A 12,087-nucleotide genomic window follows, 5' to 3' on the forward strand; every position below is an offset into this window, starting at 1 on the left:
TTTAATAATATTTCTAAAATTTATTATTTTTTATAATTTTTTTCTAATTTTTAATAAGAGCAGGGGCTTAATTGCATTTTTAAAAAATTTTGAGGGTCTTTTTGTTGCATTTTGAAAGTTCAAGTACCCAATTGAGTGAAAAAAGCAGGTGCGTAATTGCTTTTCTTGAAAATGTTTGAAAGCCTTTTTGATGCATTTTGAAAGTTCAAGTGCTCAATTGAGTGCAAAAAAAAAAAGGCTTAATTGCTTTTTTTGAAAAAAGTTTGAGGACTTTTTACACCTTTAAGCCATGATTAAATTATAAATTAGTATAGGAAAAATTATGCTTAGCCCCAAAAATGAAAAAAAAAATTGTATTTAATTCTTTAAAAATATAAAATCATAAATTAATACATGATAAAATCTATATTTAATCTCTCGAAAATTTATAATTCAAAACTATACAATAAGTGCAGCAAGATGGAGAACATCCTCTGATTTTATAGGATATTATCTAACCTTGTTTTATCTATGAATCATTTTCATCAAATGTGCATGGAATAATAATTTAATACTTTAAAACTTTTTCAAACACTCATTTGATATGAGTTTAAATCGTGTTATTTTTAGCTTCACCCTAATATTGTATAAAAAAATTGATATTCATCAAATCAACCTTACCATTACCATGAATAATATATATTTGTGGGAGGGCTTGTACTTTTTCCATTGTTTATATTTATTTCTTTTATTTAATAATTTAATTGAGTGAATGAAAATTGAGAAAATATGTGCACAAGTATAAAAATTCAAAACATAAAATCTTTAACTGTAATTTTAGTATTTTGATGAAAGCCATATTTAGTTCATGTGTCTGGCCTTAGAACACGGTGGATAAATGTCCATCGGGAATGTCCTATGATTGCTTCCGTTTTCAAGTTTGAACACAGAAAAAAATCGCACTTAAGAGGGCCAAAAAGGAATTGCATTTCCATTTACACGCTTTTTGGAAACATTAACCTTGTTTTGTTACTAGCATTATTAATATGCCTCAAAGGCTGGAACCCATTTTATTCCCTAGCTCAGTCGCAGTCAATCTTTTTGTCTTTAGGCCATCCAAACTCCTCCAAGAATGCCAATACAACTCCATTTGACCAACCAAAACCAGTCTGGGGTGTGTATTCTCCACCACCCCCAAACTCACCACATTTTTCCACATCATATTTCTCATGCATTGCCCCTGTTTTCTTGTAGGCAACGTAATTTGTTTTGATCCACCTCTCAGCTATGTCTTTTGCCACTGTCCTTGCTTCCATTGATGCAGATTTTGATAGACCTTCAACTATCATATGCTGAAGTGGTGCCCAGCCATTTGGGAAATCCCTGTTGCCATTTTGGAATGTTAATGGCTATAGTATTTATTATAATATGTTTCAAGTGACTGAAGACATTTTTACTAACCATTGCTGGCCTGAATTTGTTAAAGAGGTTGCAATCCCAGCAGCACAAAGCAGGCCTGAGTTTTTAAGACTTTTTGTGACCTTTTCCACCAGATGAATATCTTCACATAATATGTGTCAAAAGATCTTTTTTAAAGCTTTCTTCCATTTCAAGTTTCAAGATGTAAGATAAATAGAACCTACAAACCTGAGTTGAACAAATCAATCCACAAGGGAACAAAATTTGAAGCAAACACCTTCTGGTTTTGGTTCTCAGCTTTCCAAGTTTGAGGTTCCTGTTGGATCATTATCAAAATTCACTAAACTTTAAAGAATGTTATTAGATAGTGCAAAGTATCATCACTTTACAAACTATGGAACTTGGAGACAACCTCACAGTCAGCACCATTATTGAGCCAATAATCTAGCCATTGTCCCATGTTTTCATTCCAAAAAATAGCGCTGAATGCCTTTTGTCTTTTCTGAGAAGCTCTCAGGAAATCCTCAGTGATAGCGTTCTCCCCAACAGTTTTTGCCAAGAAGGCAATGTCAAGTTCCATCTAATATCAAGAAATGAACAGCATTTGGTCATTAAATCCATGGGAGTACCACCTATCTTAGGATTTCTCGAGACAAGTATTAACATACTCTTAGTATGAATATATTTAAATCAACAGGTAAGATTGTTGTTGTGGACAAAGTTGTAAAATCAGAAGAGTTCCTGCAACATTAGAATTAACCACAAAAATCATTAGGGATGGTTCTTCAGTTAACCAATAGCATCATCTACATACAATAGTCTATACCTCATCCATCTTGTGCTGAAATCCCATCCAGATTCAGCAGTCGAAGCCAGCTCTCGGTAAAATTGCTGTTTCTCAGAATCATTCAAGAACTTGGAAGCAAGTTCTTCATCCTGACAGATAAAGCAAGCAAGTCAAAGAAGTAAAAGAAAAGGAAAAAAAAGGGAACATTGGCAAGGTAGGCAACATGGAGTGAAGAACACACAATGGTTGATGATTCCGGCCTCGGCTTGTTCCACATTGCATAATACCGATTCAAAAAGTGATTACACTGCTCAGCATCACGGATAATCAACTCATGTATATCTATACGAAATCACAGAATGTAAAGGAGGAAGTTAAAAAGCTTATACAAAGAAGCAATTGTTCATCCAAATAAAGTAAACATAAATAGTTCTACCTGAATTCCAATATCGATATTCTTTAATCAATGGTGGGAGAGATTTCTTAACAAATTCGACATCACCAGTCCGATTATATATCTCATAGACCATTGCACTCAAAAGAGGAGGCTGGCTGCAAAAGGGACCTTGAAGCTATTAGATAGTTGTACAAGGCAATAAGCAATTAAGACTGTAAAAACTAGTAGTAATTTACATTGTTTGATCTAATGTAAAATATGAAAAGCAGAATTACAAAGTTAAAAGAAAACCCATTTTCATTTATTCCTAAAACAATGATAAGAAAATAACTGAAAAGCATTACCTTCGATTGGTATAATAGGCTCTAGCACCATTAAGAACATGACCATAAGTGTCTAGCATGAAAATGAGATTAGTCACTATTGCTTTTGCAGTCTCGTACATTTTACTTGCCAGCAGGCCTCTGCACAAACATATTAAACATCAATCCCCATTAAGATTTTAAACTAAGGTATGTTGATTCCTTAAAAACTCCAATAAACTGTGAAGCCACATGGAAGCAATTTCCAAGAGAATATTCCTTTATGATCCTAAAACTAAAAACATTATGATGAAGTCAAAAACTAACCTGATAACCCAATAAGAATCCCAATAATAAACCTCAGTGAAACGTGAACCAGGAATTATTACAGGCCTTGGCAAAGGAAGCAGAGTATGCAATTCAGGATGATGAAGAACCGAGCTCGAAACTTTCCTGCTAAAATTCTTCCATAAAGCATGGACTTCCAATGCCCAACCTCTCACCTCTGGGTTCTCCACCTTGGGCAAAAAGCCATGCGGCTCAGGTACAAAATCCACTGGCTCAGCATATACAACATCATCCCCTGCATCATTAAAGTACTTCCCGATAAACCCTTCAAAATCCTTAACAGAAACTGACCCATTTTCCGTCTTGGGAAGTTTATCGAATGCTTCCACGGTGGTGGAAAGATTAGACTTTAACGACAAGTCTACATAGTGTTTAGGATCAAAATTCGATTTCCCATAAGTTTGCAAAGCAGTTTCTTGGACACGTACAAGGAAACTTAGTAAGGGTGTTACAGGGATTACAGGACCCGGACCTTTGGTACATGATGATGGAGGTGAAAGTGGGTTAGTGAGGGCCATTGGAGGCAGCGACTGTGAAAGAATGAACACTGAAAAGAGAAAAAGGAAATGCCTTTTACGGTAGGTGTGGTAAAGAAATGGGGCCATAATGATGGGTAGAATCGAAGGAGATTGAACGAGACATGGATTAACGCGTGTTGAATTTTAAGGATCTGAAAAAAAACAAAGTAAGAAAGGACGGCCGGTAATGTAATCGCAAAACGACGGTAATCAGGATTTACGATAAGGACTAAGCACGTGGACAACCACTGTAACATTGATATATAGGCAAAAAAAAAAAAAAGCCCATACAACATACATTGGATTTGTGAGAGTTTGAAGTTGACTACGACTGTGGACAATGGTTAGCCAAGTGGATGAATGTAATTGCTGGTTAATAAAGAAATGGTGACAGTCATGTTCTTTGAAAATATTTGGAATGGCGTTTGTGTACATATTGATAAAATCAAAAGTTAAAAGGCCAAAAGAAGGGATATTAGCATATATTGAAACTGGGGAAGAAAAGGAATTCGATGGTGAATTCTCCCATGGTTTTTGGATTTTGGTTAGAATGTAGGGGGTAGAAAGTAATATTTATGTTGTGAAAGTGATATGTATTAGTATTTGTGTTTGTTTTCATATCAAAATTTTGTATCAATAGATATAAATAAGATATAATATTTATATAGATTAATATTGAGACAAACAATTTAAAATATATCGAAATTATTGAAATATGCATAAATTTAAAAGATATAATATACCAAAATGTATGTACTAATCTGCACCATACAGATAACCATGATTTTGGTATTCTAAGTTGTTTAGCTAGATAAGAAGGTTATATTTTTGGCTCCTCAAATTTCAGCTCGATGGTTCGCACAGATGTTATTGACCCCTTCGGTAAAAGCATATTTTTTATTTGGAAACGATCAGTTCTCTCCTCTCGATCTTGTAACGATCTGAAAGTTGTTGGTGTTGGAGAAATTCGATTTCAGGACTTTGATTCCGTAAATCGATATTGTAAATATTTTTATTAAATATTTATGGAGTTATGTTCTAGGTGAATTAATTTTTGGATAGACAAGTTTATCGAATTAATGATTAATTAAGGTACAAGGATCAAATTGTAAAAGTAGTAAAAGTTTAATTGCTATAGACTTTTAATTAAGAAATGAACCAAAGGACTGAAATAGCAATTAAACCATGTCATTATACTTATTAGTTGACGGTAGCAAACATGGGTCATTAAATTGATTAATATAATAGGGTAAAATACCAATAAAAGCTTTTTTTTTTTAATTACTGAAATGGGCCAAGTAAAAAATTAATTACCGGAATGGGCCAATTTCCCCGAAAACGCGTCCACATCAACGTGTTGTCAGGTGACAAAGTAGGAAAACGCTTCCTCAAGGAAGCGCTTTGTCCACGTGGATAGAAAACGTTTCCTTGAGGGCGCGCTTTGTGTCCACGTGGACAAAGCGCTTCCTTGAGGAAGCATTTTTCCCGTGTCTCCTGCATTAGGGTTAGGGTTTTGGATTTTGGGTTTAGGGGTAGGGTTTTGGGGTTTTGGAGTTTTGGGGTTTAAAGAAAAAATTAAATAAATAAGGGTTTAGGGTTTCTTAATTAAATTAATTATAAATTTTTCAAAATTAGATTAGGGTTTCGTGTTTATGGTTTTTAAGGAAAAAATCAATTAAATTAGAGTTTAGGGTTACTTGAGTAAATTAATTATAAATTTTAAAAAATCATATTAGGGTTTAGTGTTAAGGGTTTTAAGGAAAAATAAAATAAATTAGGGTTTAGGGTTACTTGAGTAAATTAATTATAAATTTTAAAGAAAATAAATTAGGTTTTAGGGTTTAGAGTTTAGAGTTTAAGGAAAAAATTCAAATAAATTAGGGTTTGGAGTTTAGGGTTACTTAATTAAATTATTTGTTAATTTAAAAAAGCTCCCACGTGGACTCTCTTTTGCTATAGTAGTTCCTGAAAAAATAATTTCGAGAAGTCGTTTCTGAGCAAATGTGTCAAAAATGCTTTAAGCAAGATGCTTTGTCAGCAAAAGTACTGAAAGAAGCTCCCACGTAGATGCTCTTTTGCTACATAGTTCCTGAAAAAATAATTTTGAGAAGACGTTTCTGAGCAAATAGTGTCAAAAATGCTTTAAGAAGGATGCTTTGTCAGCAAAAGTACTGAAAGAAGCTCCCACGTGGACGCTCTTTTGCTACAATAGTTGCTATTTGGCCTGAGGCTATAAATGAGCCAAATTTTTTTCTCAGATTGCATAAGTTACAACAAAAAAAATTAGAGAGGCTAAGAAGGATAGAAATTAAAGATGAGTGAACGTATTAGTGCTATTATTTACTATGATGGTGAGGTTCGTCACACCGAGAACGGTGTTGTTTTTTTAATCGGAGAATACAGTGCAACTGGTTTTTAACCAGTACATAGATTTGACAAAAATTTATAAAAGAATTAGGCGTAAAATATTCGAAACAACGCTAATAAAAGTTCTGTCTATTACGTATCGATTTTGTTCTTCTGTTGATCCGGTGACATATGACTCGTTCGACATAAAAGGTGCTCGTAGCTTGGAGGCAATGGTGCAGACTCATCTCGCTAGTGGAGCACCCTATATTGAGTTATATGTACAATTTACATCGCCAAATGATACACTTGTGACTGTTGTTCGAGAGGTATACACGACCCCTACTCGACACTTGGTTAGTGGGTTACAAAATACAGAACCGCCCATGTTTGGTAGCGTATGGAATACACAACCCCTGCACGACACTCCGTCAGTGAATGAGACATGCACCTCAGTGTGTCGATGTTTGATGCTAAAAATACGTACTAGGGAACGCCATCAACTTCAAGTGGTTGGCAATCTACATCCAATTGGGGACGTAATGAAATGCCCAGAAGAAGGGATGATGTATTCCTTACTACGTCCACCGGTGAGGGGACCTCATACGTTGCAGATGATGGTGGGTTAGAAGATGACTCCGATGTCGATCCACCTCGAGAGCTCGGGCCCGATGGTGCAAAAGTTGCATTATTTTCCAATCGAACCTGAAGATGTTGAAGGGGGTTCAGATGAAGAAAAAGATCCATTATTCAGGGCATACTCGCCTCCAGCCCACATGCATAATGTCAATCTATCTGCAGATGATGCGTTGGAGTTTCCAGATCTACCACACAGAATGCGTGATCATACAAGTTTGCTATTGGATTCGGGTGAATTTGAAGTTGGTAATAAGTTTTCCAATAAGGATAGTTTTATTGGTGCATTGAAACAACATAACATCAATAACGGCGTTAACTACCACGTGGTTAAATCCAAAGCTGATAAGTTTGAGGTGAAGTGTGCAGTGTAAGACGGTACATGTTCATAAAAAATCTATGCCTCGTTGAGGAAAAGGACAGGATTGTGGGAGATAAAAAAGTAAAAAGGCCCACATACATGTGCTACAGGTATAGTATTTAGGGTTTTTGAATAATACTATTATTATGTAATGTGGCATTATTTAACGTACTTCGTTGACAGGTATTTCACAAGATCATCCCAAGATGGATTCAACTAAGTTAGCTAGCTTAATAATACCCACGGTGAAGGCAGATCCCAGGACTTCAGTGCCGGTCTTAATTGCCAATATTCGTAGCCAAATAGGGTACACACCCTCTTACCGCATGGCTTGGATAGCTAAGCAGAAGGCGTTGGAGATGATGCATAGTGGGTGAGATGCTTCATATAATGAAATATGGCAGTGGTGTCAAGCGCTAGAGAGATACGTCCCAGGTTGCATAACAGACCTTGAAACGGAACATGCGTACTACAACAGTCGATTGCTACGTGGATGCCAAGTGTTCAAACGCCTATTTTGGACCTTTAAGCAATGCCGAGATGCATTTATATACTGCAAGCTATTGGTACAAATTGACAGTACCTTTACGTTTGGTAGATATACCCATCGACTATTGCGAGCGGTGGCACAGGATGGCAGTGGGAGAATTCTTCCAATTGAGTCAGCTGATGACTAAGATTTCTTTCTATTTAGGTTAAGGAGGCATGTGTGCCCCTAACCTGATATCTGCGTTATTTTGGATCAGGGTACCGGAATACTAGCTGCAATTGAGCGACAGGGAAGCTTATGGCAGCACACACACACTATCAGTATTGCCTATGGCACATTGCTTCCAACTACTACAGGCAATATCCATCTAAAAGTGAATGACGACAAGTGACCAACATGGGTATTTAGTCTCTATTAATATAATTTCGTTTGTCATTTTGAATTTATTCTAAATGAAAGAGTGGTATGTAATATTCGCTATGAACTTATATTGGCAGGGTATGAAATAAGTAAAGACCGTTTTCATGAGATGTTGACAGTTTTGCGTTCAATTAACGGCGAAGGCACGGACTACCTCTGTAACACCCCTTACCCGAGACCGTAGCCAAATTCGAGCTCGAGACATTACTTTACTTAACTTGTTAGTTCGGGGCATAAAAATTTGCATTTAAAATTTATTCAACTATTTATGATAAAGCTGTCCACTCGCACAACACTCACTAAATTATTTATAACTCAATCTACGGAACTCAAAATTTCAATCTGTAAATTTTCCCTAAAACTAGACTCATATATATTCTTACCATAAATTTTTTAGAATTTTTTGTTCAGCCAATTAGTACATTTTATTAGTTAAAGTCTCCCATGTTTCACCACTCGACTGTCCTGACCTCTTGCCACTAAAAATAAGTTTTATAATTGTAGGATTTTCATATGGTGTTCTCAATTCTTTATACAGAAAATAGAATCAATAATGAATATATACATATAAATTAAAACTCGTAAATATTTTTGTACAATTTTTAGTAATTTTCTAAACTCGGAACAGGGGACTCCAAAAATAGTTCTGACCTTGTCTCACCAAAATTTACATATCTCAAAATATAAAATTCTTTTTGCTAAACCGTTATTTTTCCATGAAACTAGACTTAACAATCTTTCATTATATATGTCATATACCCTATAATTCATTTTATACTATCCTAAGTGATTTTTCAAAATCACGTCACTGCTACGATTTGAAATCTGTTTCTTTGCAAATTATTACTCTTTCATGATTTCTATGCATAATTTATCACACAGACATGTATAACAACAAACACCTTCATACTTATCCATTTTGACAACCATTCATCATTAGATATTTACACATTATTCATTAGCAAAATCATAATACAAAATTCAAAATAAGTAAGTCCCTATACATGCCATAGTTCAAACATACTTCATCATAAAATACCAAGTCGTTGTGGTTGATAGTGTGGACGATCTTCGACGTCTTTAGGATCCTCAAATTTGATTAATAATGCTATATAAAAAGAAAATAAACAAAGTAAGCAAAATGCTTAGTAAGTTTACAAGTAAATAAATAGCAACATTAAACACAAATAATAATAACCAAGTAACATAATCTTTAATTTCCTCTTTACTTGATCTCTTACTCATTCACTTACTTGTTTACTTAGATAACTCATAATTATGACTTACTTTTCTCTTGCTGAAATTTTGATTCTCAATGGGTAACGTAATATACTATTAACTCTTATAAATCACTTGAACTTGTCATTTATGCTTTTAACTAAACTTTCATGGACATAAGTTATTTACTAGCCCGTTGAACCACATTGGAATAATAAGGATACTTGGGTCTCTTTTCGATAATAACATGCCAAAGCCATGTCCTGCACATGGTCTTACATGGGATGTTTCATGTCTTGCCAATGCCATATCCGGATATGGTCTTACATGGGAATTCTCATATTGGTGCCCATGCCATGTCCCGGACATGGTCTTACTTGGGACCTCTCATCTCTAGTACAACGCCATGTCCCAGACATGGTCTTACATGGGACCTCTCGTCTCGGTGCCAATGCCATGTCCCAGACATGGTCTTACATGGGACCTCTTATCTCGGTGCCAATGTCATGTCCCAAACATAGTCTTACATGGGACCTCTTTACCCAAATGTCATGACATTTGTATCCAATACATTCCTCACGTTTCAACGGGACCTTTTAACACTGATTCTCTGTCATCTCATACTTGAGTTAACATTAGATATTTTCATGAAATAAATACATAATTTTTGAAAAATAACAACATTAATAATAATTATAAAAATATTACATTTATTTACAGTAAACTTACCTCGGTAGCAAATATAAACAAACTTATCAATTTAGTCTTCAACTTTATTCTTTCCTCGATCTAACCTCGAATTCCATTCTTCTTGATCTATAATAGCAAATTTAACTTATTTAATACTCACATTCATTAAAACAGCCCTCGACTCTAACTTTGGAAAAATTACAATTTTGCCCCTAAACTTTTACATAATTACACTTTTTCCCCAAAGCTCGGAAATTAAAATTCATCTCTTATTCTTATGTTTTATGACATGCTGAACATTTTTCCCTTCTATGACAACATCAAATTCCCACTCTAGCTTGTACTTAGGAACATTAGGTATTTTTACCGATTATGTCAATATACTCATTTTCACTTAAAATCGACTAGCAAAAGTTGTTTAACATAATTTGAAGCTTCATATTCTACCATAAAACATCAAAATAAACACATTTCACCTATGAGTATTTTTCCAAATATAAACCCTAGGTTAAATTATTGTTAGAATAAGCTAAATCAAGTTATCGAGACTCCAAAAATATAAAGAACATTAAAAACGGGGCTTGAAATCACTTACCATGGAGCTTGGAAGCTTGAAAACCCTAACTATGGCTTCCCCCTTGCTATTTTCGCTCACCATGGAGAAGATGAGCACATTTTTCCATATTTTTCCCTTTTTAATTCTTTTTATTACTAAATTACCAAATTGTCTCTAACTTAAAAATTTCCTATTTCACTTATCTCATGTCCATTTTTGTCTACCAACTTAACCAATGGTCTAATTACCATATAAGGACCTCCAATTTAGAATTTCATAACAATTGGACACCTCTAACATGTAGAACTCAACTTTTGCACTTTTTACAATTTAGTCCTTTTGACTAAATTGAATGCCCAAACGTCGATATTTTTGAACGAAATTTTTACAAAATCATTTGGTGAAATCGTAGACCATAAAAATATAAGAAAAATAAATTTTTCCTCATCGGATTTGTGGTCCCGAAACTACTATTCTAACTAGTCCCAAAATAGGGATGTTACATTTCTCCCCCTTTTAGGGATTTTTGTCCCCGAAAATCTTACCTATGAAGAGATTTGGGTACTATTTTTGCATGGCCTCATCAACTCCATGCCTATTCCATAATACTTTCACAAGTGCAATACTCTTGTTCCTTAGTTGCTTAATCTCTCTATCTAGAATTTTTACCGATTTTTCAACATAAGTCATGTCTGGCTGAATCTCAACCTCTGTCGGTGAGATCACATGTGACGGATTGGAATGGTAACGATGTAACATAGACACATGGAATACATTATGAATCTTCTCTAACTCGGTTGGCAAAGCTAACCGATATGCTAAGAGCCCAATTCTTTCAGTCACCTCGAACGGTCCAATAAACAGTGGACTTAGTTTGCCTTTCTTGCCAAATCTAAAAATTTTCTTCCACGGGGATAATTTCAAAAACACTTTGTCACCAACTTGATACTCGATCTCTTTTCTTTTTAAATCTGCATAAGACTTTTGTCTGTCTGAAGCTGCTTTTAAACAATCTCTGATAACTTTTACTTTCTCTTCGGTTTCTTTGACTAAATCAACCCCGTAAACCTGATTTTCCTTAAGTTTTGTCCAATATAAAGGCGTACGACATTTACGTCCATACAAAGCTTCATAAGGTGCCATCTTCAAACTTGACTGATAACTATTATTATAGGCAAACTCTACCAATGGCAAATATTTCTCCCAACTGCCTTGAAATTCTAAAACACAACATCTGAGCATATTTTCAAGTAACTGAATAACTCTCTCTGACTGACCATCGGTCTGAGGATGAAAAGCTGTACTGAAATTTAACTTTGTACCCAAAGCTTCCTGCAATTTCCTCCAAAATCGTGAAGTAAATCTCATATCTCTGTCTGACATAATCGATAACGGTACCCCATATAGTCTGACTATCTCTAAAACATACAATTCAGCCAACTTGTCAAGTGAATAATCCATACGAACCGGAATAAAAAAAGCTGACTTCGTTAGCTTATCAATTACAATCCATACTGTATCTTTCTTTTTTCAGTGTCAACGGTAAACCTGCTACAAAATCCATGGTAACTCGATCCAATTTTCACTCAGGAACTAACACAGGCTGCAATAAACCTGAAA

The 12,087-nt window shown here is 34.9% G+C and overlaps 1 protein-coding gene across 2 annotated transcripts; it reads right to left on the reverse strand.

Moving 5' to 3' along the window:
* Nucleotides 1-942: 942 nt before the first annotated feature.
* LOC105788174 (probable trehalase) lies at nucleotides 943-3,979 on the reverse strand. 2 transcript variants are annotated; one of them, XM_052627025.1, is made up of 10 exons: nucleotides 3,212-3,979; nucleotides 2,927-3,046; nucleotides 2,622-2,737; nucleotides 2,427-2,527; nucleotides 2,225-2,334; nucleotides 2,067-2,139; nucleotides 1,811-1,978; nucleotides 1,627-1,714; nucleotides 1,441-1,495; nucleotides 943-1,362 (listed from the first exon to the last, which is right to left on the reverse strand). In XM_052627025.1, the coding sequence occupies exons 1-10, from the start codon at nucleotides 3,835-3,837 to the stop codon at nucleotides 1,062-1,064; spliced, it is 1,758 nt and encodes a 585-aa protein (XP_052482985.1). In that variant the 5' UTR covers nucleotides 3,838-3,979; the 3' UTR covers nucleotides 943-1,061. The 2 variants fall into 2 exon arrangements, with proteins under 2 accessions (XP_052482985.1, XP_012470389.1); XM_012614935.2 differs by having other exon boundaries at nucleotides 1,441-1,540; nucleotides 3,212-3,978.
* Nucleotides 3,980-12,087: the final 8,108 nt, after the last annotated feature.

This window comes from Gossypium raimondii, chromosome 2 (assembly GCF_025698545.1).
Source record: "Gossypium raimondii isolate GPD5lz chromosome 2, ASM2569854v1, whole genome shotgun sequence".
In the NCBI taxonomy this organism is placed as follows: domain Eukaryota; kingdom Viridiplantae; phylum Streptophyta; class Magnoliopsida; order Malvales; family Malvaceae; genus Gossypium; species Gossypium raimondii.